Source organism: Pleurodeles waltl, chromosome 5 (assembly GCF_031143425.1).
Source record: "Pleurodeles waltl isolate 20211129_DDA chromosome 5, aPleWal1.hap1.20221129, whole genome shotgun sequence".
Lineage (NCBI taxonomy): Eukaryota > Metazoa > Chordata > Amphibia > Caudata > Salamandridae > Pleurodeles > Pleurodeles waltl.
Window position 1 is genome coordinate 1,138,351,670 of NC_090444.1, and position 15,920 is coordinate 1,138,367,589.

The following is a 15,920-nucleotide window of genomic DNA, read 5'->3' on the forward strand; positions in this document are numbered from 1 at the left end:
ATATAAGATATTTATCTAAATGAATTAAGGTCAAAACGATCAATATTTGATAAGTACAAGTTGAAATATCACTTTTGCAATGATAAGAAGACTCTTAATTCTTTAAAGAGCAACAATTGTATCTTGTGTACACAAAGTACCTGGTGTGCGTCAAAATTACACTCACAAGACCGCAGAGGAGGAGATGCGTGGAAAACGAAGGGTGTGCGTTGAATTTCCAGGTGCACACAGATGATATGTCAATTCTTTTCCATGCGGCAAGGACTTTGTGGCGAATTCCGGTGCCAAGGCTTGAATAATCTTTGGGATGCGGGGTCTTTTGATGCCCAAGGATGATGCGTGGAAATCAAGGGTTGGCTGGATGAAGTCACAGGTGCTGCATTGATCCAGAGGGTGATGCGGCGGAGTTTCTATCGCACAGCAGGTGCTGAGTCGATTCCTCCCACAGGAAGTCTGGCTGCATCATTCCGGCTCGGCGATGTGTCAATCCAGTGGGCTGTGTATCGAAGTTCCGATCGCAACGCTGGAGCTGCATCGATCTCCACTCCGAGAGCTGGACTGTGCCGTTCTGGAGTGGCGATGCAGTGATTCTTTCACCGCTAAGAAGGCTGTGCTTCAATTCCCGCAGGCTATGCGTCGATTTTCGCTGCACAAGGAGTTCTTTTGAAAAGAAGAAGTCCTTTTGGCCCCAAGACTTCAGAATACAGGAAGCAAGCTCAATCAAAGTCCTTGGAGAACACATCTCAGCAGAGCCAGAGGCCAGCAAGGCGGCAGGGCAACAGCAGGGCAGCAGTCCTTCACAGCAAAGCAATCCAGGTGAGTCCTTTTGGCAGCCAGGCAGCTCCTCTTGGCAGGTTGCAGGATCTGGATCAGAGTGTCTGTCCCAGGAAGTGTCTGAGCTGGTAGGGTCAGGGCCCCAGTTTATATATCCAAAAGTGCCTTTGAAGTGGAAGAGACTTCAAAGAGTGGTTTTGAAGTGTACAATGTCCCCCTTCAGTACAGGTCTGTCTGCCAGCATCCCAGTAGGGGGTGTGGCAGTCCTTTGTGTGTGGGGCAGGCCACTTTCCTTTGAAATGTAAGTGTCAGGCCTGCCACTCTTCCAGCCCAGAATGACCCATTCAGTATGCAGATGTGTGCAGGTGTGACTGAGCAACCTGTGTTTGTGGTTGTCTGGGTGAAATGCACACAGGAGCTGTCAACCAGCCCAGCCCAGACGTGGAATGGGACAGGCTGTAAGGCACAGAAGGATTTTAAGTGCAGAGAAATGCTCACTTTCCAAAAGGGGCATTTCTAAAGTAGTAATATAAAATCCAACCGCACTAGTCAGCAGGATTTTGTATTACCATTCTGGCCGTATTAAATATGACCTGTCTATCGCTTTCTGATCAGAATCTACTATCCAAATAGTATGTGGGGAGCCATAAAGTTCACCTAGGAAAGGAGCAGGTCTCACAGCAATGGAAAACAAAATTTAGGAGTTTCTCACTACCAGGACATATAAAACACACAGGTATAGGTCCTGTCTTTTACCTACACAGCCCCTTGCCCTATGGGTTACCTAGGGCCTACCTTAGGGATGACATATATAGAAAAAGGGGAGTTTAAGGCTTGGTTAGTACTTTTAAATGCGAAGTCGAAGTGGCAGTGACACTTCACACACATGCCTTGCAATGGCAGGCCTAAGACATGGTTAAGGGGCTACTTATGTGGATGGCACAACCAGTGCTGTAGGCCCACTAGTAGCATTCAATCTAATGGCCCTGGACACAAGTAGTGCACTTTACGAGGGACTTACAAGTAGATCAAATATGCCAGTAAGGTATGAACCAATGTTACCATGTTTTAAGGAAGAGAGCATTTGCACTTTAGCACTAGTTAGCAGTAGTAAACTGACTGGTTAGCAGTAGTAAACTGCACAGGGTCCTAAAACCAGTAAAACAGTGTCAAAAAAGTGAAGGGAGGCAGGCAAAAAGTTGGGGTGACCACCCTAAGGATGTCAGGTCTAACACTAACTATTTGAATACTTTTGGGCTGCACCCAAACATAAGTATAATATCATTTAAACACATGTTGTTCTGATCTTAACCTGTTTGAGGCATTCCCTATCTCTTCAATTCTTTTATTGGTACATACTTTAATATTTCTTAGCAAGCATCAGTAATGTAACGAAAGCTATATGCCATGTCAACATCTTTTCTGACAAATTTGCTTGGTTCACAGAGACGTTTCTCACTTTTTTCTACGTACACTGGTATGTGCACTACAGCCTGTTTAGGTGACTAGCGCAAATGCTCACAACCTTATGTGGGCACATGGGCATTCCCCCACAGGCATAATTATACGATTGTATCCCTTCACCTAAAAGTGTTATGTGGACCTGTCTTTTTCATCCTTAACTGGAATGAGGCTTCAGGTTCGAGTCTGCCTTGATGACAACTGCACCCGTTTCTGCCCAGGGTTCAAGCCGTTGTTGGTGCTTAATGGAAGCCAAATTTTTATGCAACTGTCACTCCTCCTTTTCCACAGACCACCGATTATTTCTCCACACAGTCTTTACACTGTGCACATTCATCACAGCGTCAATGGCACAATCATTTTGACACTTTCGTAAATTAATTTGAGACTTATGTTGACTAATGTACATTTTTCATTACTGTAAATTAGGGACATTAATGCTTTTTGTTGGCATTTCTACTGCAACGCTCACTTGGAGTTGTTTTCTCTAGGAAATATAACTAGTGTAACTAAACAATCCTCAGTGAGGATTACTTTGAGATTTGCCATGTCACGCATCCTGTGTGCCCACAGAATAATACACACTCCATAAAGGGCACTTACAAAATGACCTCAGGCCATGAATGGACACCAGAAAGCCTGACCTCCAGAACCAAGTTTCCTATACTTGGGCTTTGAATGAGCAAATTAGGTGCCACTACGTACTAGGTTTAGAGTCCGTCATGGCTAGCGGCCAGTCCCTTTGACTACAATACACGGTGCACATGGTCGGGTCACGTGCCGCAGGCACTAGAGATAGTTGTGTCCAATTACCCTACTTCCAGGGCCTTTCCTTCTTTCATGTCTCGCTGCCCCCAGTGCAGAGCCTCCAGCGCACGTGTGATTGTGAGCACTGACAGCATGATGTGTCCTAAAGCCATGTCCTACACTTTCTCCTCTAGACCACAGTCCCTACTTTGCAACTAAAAAAAAGAAACATTGTATTACACTAAAAAAAGTGTAGCTCATGGACCTTTAAATAGGTTTGTGAACCTGCCTTACATTTTCGAGTGATCACGCTCTTCAAAGGGCAGCTGCTTGCGAGATAAATAATTTAATACAAGCATCATATTTCAAGCTTTTTAATGGTATTTGCTTTTTTGTTAATGCCTTCCTGGTGACTGTGAACACAGTTTTTCATAGGCCATTTTGTTTTGGGTTCATTTATTAACTGTTGACAAACCACGGTTGTGAAGCCTGCAGAACGTCTCCTAGCAATGTCATTACATTTACAACCCCAAACTCATCCAATAGCATGAAAGACACCTAGCCCTTCTCTCCGCTGTAACTCACCCACAAATGGAGCCTGACAGCTCCAATCTCACACGTCTTCCACTCACCTTTATCCTTTTGTGAACGTGCTTTCCCAGGGGAGGCGGGGAAGTGGGTAAAAAGGGAGTGAAGGGCTGTCAGATCCCTATCCATCCCTTGAGTAAGATCAGTGGGGGGCATGGGGGCAGGGGAGAAAGGATTGGTGGCTTGAAAAGGGATGCATTATGCTTTCTTGGTGGGGAGCGAGTTGCATCACTGCCCAGATTATAGCAAAGCCAAGAACATTTGAAAATAGGGGTCCGTCACATTCATCCCAAGCTCTTGGCTAGATTGTGGATGTGTGTGTGTAGGTAGGAAGGTAGGAGTACCCAATATTCCCAAACACACCTGAGATGTCCCACAATTGTTGTGGAGAGGATACAGAAGCTGGGGTGAAGCCCATTTTAGCCACCCCATAGTCTTCATGACAGGAAGAGGGGAGAACAAGCAAGCATGTGAGGGGCCACATTTGTATTTAGAAAACTGCATTTTAAACTATTTTTTAAAATCTCTCCAAGTGATCATGATCACCAATTTTTAAAGACCTTAAAACACTTTGTTATGCTCTATGAAGAGAGAATGACCCATAGAGCAATTCTTATTTTGTTTACAAGTGGATGAAATTTTGCCTTAAAATATTGTCTTCTAGACAGTAAGCAGCTGCAATGATGTCCTGTTCATAATTATTATCAGGACTTTTACTGTAGCAATGGGCTGCTGTGGACCAGCTTCTGCATTCATTTGCACAAAAAGAAGCCCCAGGGAAGCTGATCCTGAAGGAGTGAAAAATGCCTCCTCCTTAGTCAGAGTGCACCTGGTGCAATATATGAAATCATCCCCGTAACAAAGGCAAGGCTGGGTGAGGAAAAAGGCGGTTAGTGATACACACCTATCTACAGATAATTAGAATACTGTGGAAAATTGTTTTCAGCTGCATCCAGCCCAAGGCAAAAGCTGAGATGTATTTTTAACTCCCTCTCCCGTACTCTTTGTCTTGGGAAGGCCAAGGGGATTTGAGATGAAGCTATCTTTAGTTCTAGACAGACGTTAGCTCCCAGGACAGGCTGGTGAAGCACCACAAAATTTAGACCTATGCAACTATGCAACGGTTTCTTTTTGCTATCCTTGTGTGCAAACATCAGGAGGATTTCTTAATTTAAGTGGACCCTGCTCAACACCTAAAATTAACAGGTTATTCAATATCAACCATGTTACAATGATGTCAAATTTTTCGAAATAACAGCCCAATTCCTTGCTTTCCCTTTCCTTCAGTTGTGAACATACTGATTGAACACTGAAAAAGGTTCACATAGAATCTCTAGTCAATTCACACTGGATAATACAGTAAAACACGATTAAGCTCTACACGCTTTCTAAGTTTCTCCTAAAGTAAAAGAGGGTGTTTTCCAATCCGCACCCTAACATTAGATAATATTCTACAGCAAATAACTATTCCGGTTCACACCACAGAATAACCTCCAAATGAGGTACATTGCTTTATTTACCAAACAGTAGTTAACCTAGATAATAGTAAAACAAAATACCTTCTTGTTTTAGTAGTATTAACGATATCAGATTTAACATATTCAAGGATTACCACTATTGTTTAACCATACGGATTAGCTGACCTGAAGTTTTTGTACGCCCGCTATCCACACCAATAGCTAAAGATTCCATCATCTCAGCTTTTTTAACATGAAATTCGTAGGGCTGCATCCTGCCTCGTGCCACGGCTCGTTCCATGTTTTGCAGGGACTGCTTTTTGTACCCTCCTGAGTTGTCCAAACCGTACTGTTGCTGTTTACAGAAAAAAGTATCCATTTAAAGAATTACAAGTTTCATTTACATTTGTTTCATTATTTGATTTAAATCTAAGTACCAAGTTCAATTACACAAACAAACCCTTTATTTTATATCTAAAACAGATTATCGACATCATTTTGACTTTAAGGCATGTTGTCTTGATGACACCTGGTCAAGTGTAAACAAGTGTCTGGAGACTAAGGAATGGAATTAAAACTATAGGAGTTTAGTGGGAAACTTGAACAGATTGTAAGACGAACCTATGGACTTGGTCGTAATGGCAGTAGGGGAATAGTCAGGGAGTAGAATTAAGGCTGGGGAAATAAACCCAGAAAATATGACAAATAGATCATATTAATTCTAAAACAATCATGTGGGAAGGAAGGGAATCAGAAATTTTGGTTAGGAAATGTTAAGAACAAAATGAGAAGTATCAGGAACACCGAGCCTTGAATACACAAATTTATTTAAACACCGTCTGCTTTTGAGGAGTGTATGCTTACTTCACTGCAACTTACTTTTCTATATACCTTTATATGATTTAAATAGATCACTCAGAGGTGTGGAATTTCATAAAATCTGTACTTGTCTATGGGACAGGTTGCTTCTTAAATCTACTTGTCCTGTAACAAAAATCTACTTGTTCCTTTGGTGCCATGTATTGCGGTGACAAATTATTGCAGCAATCTCATTATGTAATATGTCTGATATTAGCCTCTCTGATTATGCCAGGGCTACTATTATAGTAATGCTTGAATACTTGCAATTTCAATCCCTACTATAGCAATTCCCTTATTTTGCCACCTTTCCACAAATCTACATACTGGGGCTGGAGGAAGTAGTAAGCAATAGTTCCAGACTTGGAATGCCTTTGAGTCTGCAAACCTACTAATTTTCACGTTTTAAGGATTTTCACCAGCTCTTCTCTAATCTTTTCCCAAAATGAAAAAGGTTGGAAATTTATTCCTGACAATGGCAAAAGTAGAAGTTCTTCCAGGATTGGGAAAATAGTGGTTGGAGGGGAAAGTGAACTTGCAAACGCTCGACAGATTTTAACATGAGCAAATCTACACATGCATATTTGTTTGTGCTAAAATACAGTTCACAAACATTTCCTATGAGTATGTTTTCCTAGTCTACTTCTGGAAGTTCTTGTGAATTCATGAAAGCCACTAATTCAAAGACATATACCCATGAGTGCACTTTTGTGACTTTCTTTAAAAACTGGGTCCCTAATTAGGTCTGGCGTTAAAGAAATGTTGTTTTTATTAAACTTCTATTTCTCCCTCTATCAGCTGGCTTTACTGTGAGTGATCACATTCTGATCTTCCACAAGGAGCCCATTGGCACACAAGGTAGTTTTGTTCAGTGCTAGGAACTACTGTGGCAATCAGTGGCATAACGAAATTAGAGACCTCCCCATTCAAAGAACATTGTGCTGTCCTGAGGGGGCCTTCTGGAGGGGGGCTGTTGGGACTTGGTTACACCACTGGTGGCAATGTGTGCTTTTTGAGACCAAAAAGGTTTTTCTTTTTTCCAGTGTTTGTTTCTGTGGTGAGGGCCTGGCAGCGCCCACAACAATAAAGTGTTACAAAAGCAATGGCAAAACAAGACACTCATTGACGAAACCAAAAGACTCACAAAAAATGTAATATTGGTTGGCTTTGCCAGTGCTTGTTTATTTTCAAGCTTCCCATAATGTTGTTGAAAATGGTTACAATGATTTTCCATTAGGAATATTTTTGGGAAATACTAGCATGCATCAACACATTTTACTAAATGACGCTTCAAAGAAATAGCAACTAAAATTTGAAAGCAGCAAAACCTTTTTTACCTACTTGTATTTTTTCTGAACATTTTATTTTGAAAGCAAAGAACTATCACACTTGCTTACATGTACGTTTCTGCAAATATTTGCATCTAATCGGAGATCATTCTGGGGGCTTTATACTTAGCCTCATATTGATAATTATTAATTAATAAGGAAGGCTTTTCATTAATGAACCATAAGAGCAAGTTACTTACCTTCGGTAACACTTTTTTCTGGTGGATACATTAACTACCTGTGGATTCCTTACCTAATGAATTTTCCCAGTGCGCAGCATTCGACGGAACCTTCTCTCTCTAGCTCTGCACGTCGGCGAGGACGTCACAATTGCCCGACTCCACGTGGCTCCGCGTGACGTCATAGTGGCAATAAGTGGTCCTCGCTGCCATGCTGACGTCAGTTCACGCCATTTTTGACGTGCTTTGAAACATATAAAGAACATCAACAATCTACACCCTTTAAGATTAAAAAGAATAAACTTTATAGAGAATCTTCATCTAAAAACTTTGGCACAATTCTTTACAAAAGGGCACATACCAACATGAATGGTTTGCAAACTTGAAAATAACTTGAATTAGAACTATAAACATATATACATATGTAGAAACATTGAAACTAAAGCACTTAAGTGCACACCCAATGCGATCCTGGTATGACCAGAGGGACAACGGGGAGGCGGGAGGGACCGTGAGGAATCTACAGGTAGCTAATGTATCCACCAGAAAAAGCGTTACCAAAGGTAAGTAACTTGCTCTTCTGATGGATACAACTACCTGTGGATTCCTCACCTAATGAATAGAGTCCCAAAGCAGTACCACCTCGGAAGAGGGTGTCCGTCTGGTCAAACCAGGAAATCCTGCAGCACCGACTGTGCAAAATGGCCATCCCTCCGCACCTCCGCATCCAAACAATAACTCTTCACAAAGGCGTGTAGGGAAGACCAAGTCGCAGCCTTGCAGATGTCCACCATCGGAACACCTCTGGCGAAAGCTGATGAGGTGGACTTGGCCCTGGTGGAATGAGCCCTGATCCCCTCAGGAGGATCCTTCTTTGCCAATGAGTAACATATTTTAATACAAAGAACAACCCACCTGGAGAGCGTTTTCTTGTGGACGGCCTTCCCCTTCCTCTTCCTCACTTATCCGATAGAGTTGTTCATTCAACCGGAACTCTCTCGTCCTGTCAACATAAAAACTGAGAGCCCTCTTAGGGTAAGCCGCCCTGGTCCTCAAAACCACCTTGTCCTTATAAAAAGTGGTGAAAGGCGGGTGAGCAGAAGAGCCTGCAGTTCGCTAACACGTCTAGCCGACGTGATGGCCACAAAAAACACAGTCTTGAAAAACAAATATCTTAATGGGCAGGAATGAAGTGACTCAAAGGGGGAGCCCATCAAAAAAGTCAACACCAAAGTCAAGTCCCATTGCGGCATAATAAAAGGCCTGGGAGGAAATTTATTAGTAAGCCCCCTCAAAAATCGAACAACCAAAGGAGATTTGAATAGGGAGGGCTGATCTGGAAGATATAAAAAAGCCTAAAGGGCCGAAAGATAGCCCTTAACCGTGGCCATAGCACAACCACGCTGAGCCAATGACAATGCAAACAACAAACCATCAGAAAGATGGGCACTTAAGGGATCAATTTTCTTCTCTCCACACCAACGAACAAAATTAGCCCACCTACTTGCATAGACCAACTTGGTGGAGTGTCGTCTGGCCGATAAAAGAACGTCCACCACCTCCGGTGGGAGAGAAAAGGAACTCAGGTTGCCCCGTTCAATCTCCAGACATGAAGGTGCAGGCTCTGGAGGTGGGGGTGTAGAACCTGCCCTTGTGACTGCGAGAGGAGGTCTGCCCTGAGAGGGAGATGGAGCGGCGGGTACAGTGAGAGTCGGAGAATGTCTGCATACCACACCCTTCGCGGCCAATCCGGAGCTATCAGAATGACTTGGGCCCGGTCTTGGCGAATCTTCATCAAAACCCAAGGAATCAAGGGTATGGGAGGAAACGCATAAAGCAACTGGTTGCACCAGGACATCTGAAACACATCCCCCAACGCTCCTTGCATTGTATATTGAAGGCTGCAGAACGATAGACAATGCGCGTTCTCTCGAGTGGCAAAGAGGTCTATTCAGGGAAAACCCCACATCCGAAAGATGTAAAGAACTAGATCCGGATGCAGACGCCACTCGTGGTCGTCCGAGAAGAAGCAAATGAGTTTGTCCGCACGTACGTTTAGGACCCCGGCCAAATGGTTTGCCACTACACAAAGCTGATGGTCCCGCGCCCAGGACCAGAGTCGCAAAGCTCCTCTGCAAAAGAAGGTATGACCCTACACCCCCCTGTTTGTTGATATACCACATCGCGGTCGTGTTGTCCGTCAGAATCTGAACTGACTGACCGCAATGGGAAGAGAGGAAGGCCTTGAGGGCCAAACGAATCGCCCGCAGTTCCAGCAGACTGATATGAAACCTCTGCTCTACTGGAGACCAACGACCATTGACCTCCAGATGAGCTCCCCACCCTAAGGTTGAGGCATCCGTTATCACCGTGTCCACCGGAGTGGGCTGCGAGAACGGCTTCCCTTGAGAAAGGTTGCCTTCCACAGCCCACCATCGGAGATCCGCTGCAGTGTCTCTGGAGATCCTTATCGATTCCCCGAGATCTCCTCTGTGCTGAAACGACTGCTTGCCGAGGCACCACTGAAGAGCCCTCATATGCCAGTGTGCATGTGTGACCAACAGAATGCAAGAAGCGAACAGACCGAGCAAACGAAGGACCTTGAGGACCGGAACTACCGCTCCTTCTTGAAACATTGGAACCAACGCCTGAATGTCCCGTATCCGCTGTGGCGGAGGAAAGGCTCGATTTAACGTTGTATCCAGTACTGCCCCTATGAACATGGGACGTTGAGAGGGCGCTAGGTGAGACCTGGGCACATTTATTGAAAAACCCAGACTGAACAACAACTGGGTTGTCAGCTGCAGATGACGCAGCACAAGCCCCGGAGACTCGGCTTTGATCAACCAATCGTCCAGATAAGGGAATACTGCTACTCCCTTCCTCCTGAGGTGTGCTGCAACAACCGCCATCACCTTCGTGAAGACTCGTGGTGCGGAAGTAAGACCAAAAGGAAGGACCGCAAACTGGTAGTGCTGCGATCCTACCACAAACCGGAGATACTTCCTGTGCGACTTGAGAATGGGAATGTGAAAATAAGCATCCTGCAAGTCGAACGACACCATCCAATCCTCCTTGTCCAACGCCAAAAGCACCTGTGATAGAGTCAGCATTTTGAATTTCTCCTGTTTGAGGAACCAATTCCAAATCCTGAGGTCCAAAATAGGTCTCAGATGACCATCCTTCTTGGGGATCAGGAAGTACCTGGAATAACACCCTTGACCCCTCTCTTGCTCTGGAACCAACTCCACTGCACCCTTCAATAACAGGGAGAGAACCTCCTGTTGTAACAGCAGGAGATGATCTTCTGAACAAAAGGAAGGACGGGGAGGGAAGGGAGGAGGAATCTCCCGAAAGGGAAGGGCGTAACTTCTTCTCACCAAACTGATGACCCAAGAGTCTGTTGTTATGGACTCCCATATGGGGAGAAAAAGTGAAAGCCTCCCCCCTACCGGATAGGTATGAGAAACAAAGGTGAGAGGACTAGGGCTGCTTTCCTTGAGGTAACCCTCCAGAGGAAGAGGAAGGGTGCTGCTGCTAGGTGGCACCTCTTGTGTGGACTCTACCCTGCCCCCTGTATGAGCGATAAGGGAGGCTGGAGGACTGCTGCCCAGGTTGCTGTGATCTCCCACGAAAAGAAGCACCTCTTCCAAAAACATGCAGCCGTCTAAAAGATCGAAATGGGGTAGCAGCAGCCTGCAGACCCAAAGATCTAGCTGTGGCCCTACATTCTTTAAAGCGCTCTAGCGCAGAGTCCGCTTTTAAGCCAAACAGTTTTGCCCCATCAAAGGGCAGATCCAGCAACGTAGACTGGACTTCTGTCGAAAATCCGGAAGTGCGTAACCACGCATGCCGTCTGAAGGCAACGGAAGTCCCCATGGCTCTTGCAATAGAGTCTGTGGTATCCAGCCCTGTCTGAATAACCTGCGTAGCCGCCGCCTGAGCATCCAAAAGAAGACTACGCAAGTCCTGGGGCATGTCCGGAAGTACAGTCTTCGTCGCATCCATTATGCCATGGATATACCTGCCCAGAATACATGTTGCATTGGCAGATTTTAGAGCCATGCTGCAAGAAGAAAACACCTTCCTGGCCGATTGGTCCATCCGCTTGGATTCCCGGTCCAATGGTACTCCCGGAAACGATCCAGGGGCAGACCTCGAAGAGCAGGTTGCTTGCACCACCAAGCTCTCTGCTGAAGGGTGTTTGGATAAAAACTCCAGGTCCCCAGGTGCAGATCTATAACGCCTGGCCACCGATCTACTAACAGCTGAAGAGGAAACAGGCTTCTTCCAAACCTCTTCGATCGGATCCATCAGGGCTTCATTAAATGGTAGGAGAGGATCCGCCATGGCTGTAGCCGGATGCAAAACCTCAGTCAAAAGGTTGGTCTTCACCTGCGCCGTCGGTAAAGGAAGATCCAGAAATGCTGCGGCCTTCCTAATAACAGAGTGGTAAGAGGCTGCCTCATCTGTATATTCACCAGGTGAGGCCAGGTCATACTCTGGAGAGGTATCAAGACCACTTGCTGTGTCCAACCCAGGGAAATCACCCTGGGGATCAGTGATCTCCCCTTCTTCGAGGAATTGCTGCTGATATTCCCTCTCCTCTAAAAGTCTAAGGGCCTTTCGACGTGACCTCAACTTGGCCTCGAGCCCCGGCGTCGTCATGGAGCGACGTCGGTGAATGGCGCCGGGCATGCGTCATGACAGGTTCTCCGGATCCACCCGACGCCGCAGATGGATCCATCGGCGCCATGGAGAAGGCACCAGCATCCGATGCAGACATCCGACCTCTCGGTTCCATCACCTCCGACACCCACGTCGAAGGTCTCTCCCTCGACGTCGAGGGCTGCACTGTCGGCAGAGGGGCCTGACTTGAATCTCCAGTCGAACAAAATGGCATAAACAGTGTCGGTTTATATGGAGCCGGAACGCCGAGATTGAAAGCCAGGGGACCAGTGGGGCCAGCCGGCGCACCACCTCCCGGAGCCATATTTTGAAAAATCTGGAACATGGCATTAAGAAATGCCGCAGGATCCATACCCGGAGCAGGGAACGAAGGATAAGCCTGTGCTGGCCCTCGTATCTAAACAGGGTCCCTGAGCTAGATACAGAGAGTAACACACAGGGAAGCAATACTATGAGTATAACGTAGTTTACTCTCCATTAACATAGCAAACATAGGAATGGAAATCTTAAATTCAAATATACAACATACAATATATTTCAATTTAGATATTTATTATAGCTAATTAAACATTCAGTTCGCACATAATATAATCAACATAGAATCATCCAAAAAAATATAATACAACCCCCTACCCTAAATGAAACATACATATATGAAAACATAAATAACATAACAGTAAATACGCAAAAATAAACAAATAACACAGAACCAACAAAATCACAAAATAGTATACATACAAATTTACAACCGCCTCATACATGAGAGGATATTTAAACAGCACAATAAAGTTACTGCTTTGATGCTACAATTATACGTTGTAGTTTGGATTGTATAAAATTCAACATAATAACAGCCAATTCTAGAGAGATCATCGTGCTGGTCATATGTCCTGGATCCTGCTGATACTGTTAGCAAGTTGTTCCCTACCAGTTTGGTATCCTTGTGGGTTTCCCCTGTGGATTACGTTTTTTAAACCATGTGAAATTGTAGAGTGAGAAAGCATAGCTTCATTTAGCTATATCCATGTGTTAGTCCTTCATTTTGGACTACAAATTTGAAGTTGGAGAGTGTTTAATCCAGCCTGTAAGGGATATCTAAGTTCTTTCATATCTAAGGCAGATTACAAGATGTACGTATGCCAATTATATTGAATCATAAAGTCCTGATGAAGGTGTATTTATATTTTTCCTCACTCACCGAAACGCGCGTCGGCTTGTAAATTGGCATGTCTTGAACATTGGCATGAAGTGTTTGAAATTGGCAAATTTGAAGCCCTGACCAGGATTGGCTACCATCAGGCCTGTAACACGAGAATTTGAATCAGGAAATTATAACCTAGAATTGGCTGTTATTATGTTGAATTTTATACAATCCAAACAACAACGCATAATTGTAGCATCAAAGCAGTAACTTTATTGTGCTGTTTAAATATCCTCTCATGTATGAGACGGTTGTAAATTTGTATGTATACTATTTTGTGATTTTGTTGGTTCTGTGTTATTTGTTTAATTTTGCGTATTTACTGTTATGTTATTTATGTTTTCATATATGTATGTTTCATTTAGGGTAGGGGGTTGTATTATTTTTTTGGGATGATTCTATGTTGATTATATTATGTGCGAACTGAATGTTTAATTAGCTATAATAAGTATCTAAATTGAAATATATTGTATGTTGTATATTTGAATTTAAGATGTCCATTCCTATGTTTGCTTTGTTAATGGAGAGTAAACTACGTTATACTCATAGTAAGCCTGTGCTGGCGCCAGGCTGGACTCTTCAGGTTCAGGATGCACCGGCGAAGCCAGATGACTTTGAGGCTCCACAACTTCAAAGACTGACAGGAGCCGGGGATGTCTGCGGCGTCGCAGGTTGAGGGGACACCGTTTGACTCACTTCCGAGACTTGCGGCGCCGGGACGATGAAGACCTCGACGCCGACCGACTTCTGGACCGACGTCGGGAGTCACGATGACGTCGCTTCTTATGGGATGACTTTCCAGTAGAGGACCGATGGTGCCGTTTCCTCTCCTTCTTGGACCTTGCCAAGAAAAGCTTTGCCTCGCGTTCCTTCAATGCCTTCGGATTAATCTTTTGGCAGGATCCGCATTCTTGGACGTCGTGATCGGAACTGAGGCACTAAAGACAATCGTTGTGCGGATCAGTCAAAGACATGCGACCTCCACATTCCCTGCAGGGCTTGAAACCCGACTTTTTCGGAGCCGACATCCTGGAAATACACAAAGTATCCCTTCCGAAGAGCTAACGATACAGGTAACAGAAAAGTAACCGTTATCGAAGGGACGGAAAAAAGGGAACTGACGTCAGCACGGCGGCGAAGACCTCTTATTGCCACGATGACGTCACGCGGAGCTGCCTGGAGTAGGGCAATTGTGACGTCCTCGCCGACGTGCAGAGCTAGAGAGAGAAGTTTCTGTTGAATGCTGCGCATGGGGAGAATTCATTAGGTGAGGAATCCACAGGTAGTTGTATCCATCAGAAATACAAGTTTGAACAACATCAACATATGGGCACACAGATTGCCTCAACTGCAGACAGTTCCTTTCTCTGTAAACGGCCAGCCAAAAGGTTTGTGCTGGTGGGGGTTGGGCCTACTTGCCCTAAGGACAAAATAAACAAAAACATGTTGCCCTTGACCCCAAACAATATGTTCCGGGCGTCGGGTGACAGGAATTCCACATCCCTGCTCATTTCATGTGCTGAAAACTGAAAATTATAGTGTGATATTGATCCTGTTTCTCTTTGCTGGGAAACGGTTCACCGGCTTACTGATGTCTGGGAAGTCATATTAATTCAAACGGTCAGGTTGGAGAGTGTGCATAAAAAATAATTACGTTTCATTGGTGTCAAGAATGTGAGGAAAATTATTGTATTAACACCAAAGACTCAAAATTGTGTCAAGGATTAAACAGAAGTCTGTCATTATTAACATTCAACACCTGATCTGGAAGAGCTTAAATATTTTCTGGTATGGTGCATTTCAGATGATAACAAAAACTAAAATTAAATTAAACTGGTTGTGGGAGGTGAAACGATCAAGACAGACACTGCATCCGAGGGTCATTTGTGGAAGAAGCTTTATCATGCAGTTTACAACACTATTAACTGTATCATAAAGGGTAGGTGGTATCCCCTGCAAGAATATTCACAGATTTTGTAGTATTCCCTCACAGAAATGTATTGAACGTTTAGGGAATTTAGCCAAAGTTTGATGATTACAGGGCATTCTGTAAGAAAACTTATTGGGATCCACGCAAGCCACATCTCTAAGTTTCTGAAATGGCCAGGGTTCCTAGCGTTCCGCACTTGCCAGGCTGACCCAGAGCCCAAACTGTGTGGTCTTTCAATATGACAACCCATGTTCCAAGGACAGGCTCTTCTATCGTGTGCCCCCCAGTACAGGTACCAGAGTCTCTTCATGTCACCACTGACAATGATGATCCTGCCACCAGTGGGAGTGGGCACACTGTGCCAGGGGCACAGGTATGTGGGGGTTAGGTGTGTGGGAGGGATGGTGTAGACAAGAGTATGGGGGCTCCAAGGGACACAACTGACCAGGAGACCAACTCCCAAGTCTTGGAAGCCTACCAAAACATGATAGGGGAAATCAGACAGCTGCAGAGGGACAACCACCAGAAAGTCATGCAGCAGTGGCAAGCACAAGATGCCATCCTGGCTTCCATTGGTGGGGTGCTGATGGACATCAACACTACCCTGAGTAGCGCTGGCATCCAACATCAGACCTCTTTCACTAGCTAGGAGACATCAGGCCCCTCACCATCTGTGAATGGTAATGGAATTGAGGTCCTGCTAAGCGA

At 44.7% G+C, this 15,920-nt stretch overlaps 1 protein-coding gene across 4 annotated transcripts in view; it reads right to left on the reverse strand.

The window, feature by feature from the left end:
• The window catches only part of ZUP1 (zinc finger containing ubiquitin peptidase 1), a 225,795-nt gene that overhangs the window by 115,176 nt on the left and 94,699 nt on the right, over positions 1-15,920 (reverse strand). For all 4 annotated transcript variants that reach the window (XM_069235357.1, XM_069235356.1, XM_069235358.1 and 1 more), the window contains exon 4: positions 5,214-5,382. In XM_069235357.1, coding sequence (XP_069091458.1) covers positions 5,214-5,382 — 169 coding nt within the window. The remainder of the gene's footprint in view (positions 1-5,213; positions 5,383-15,920) is intronic.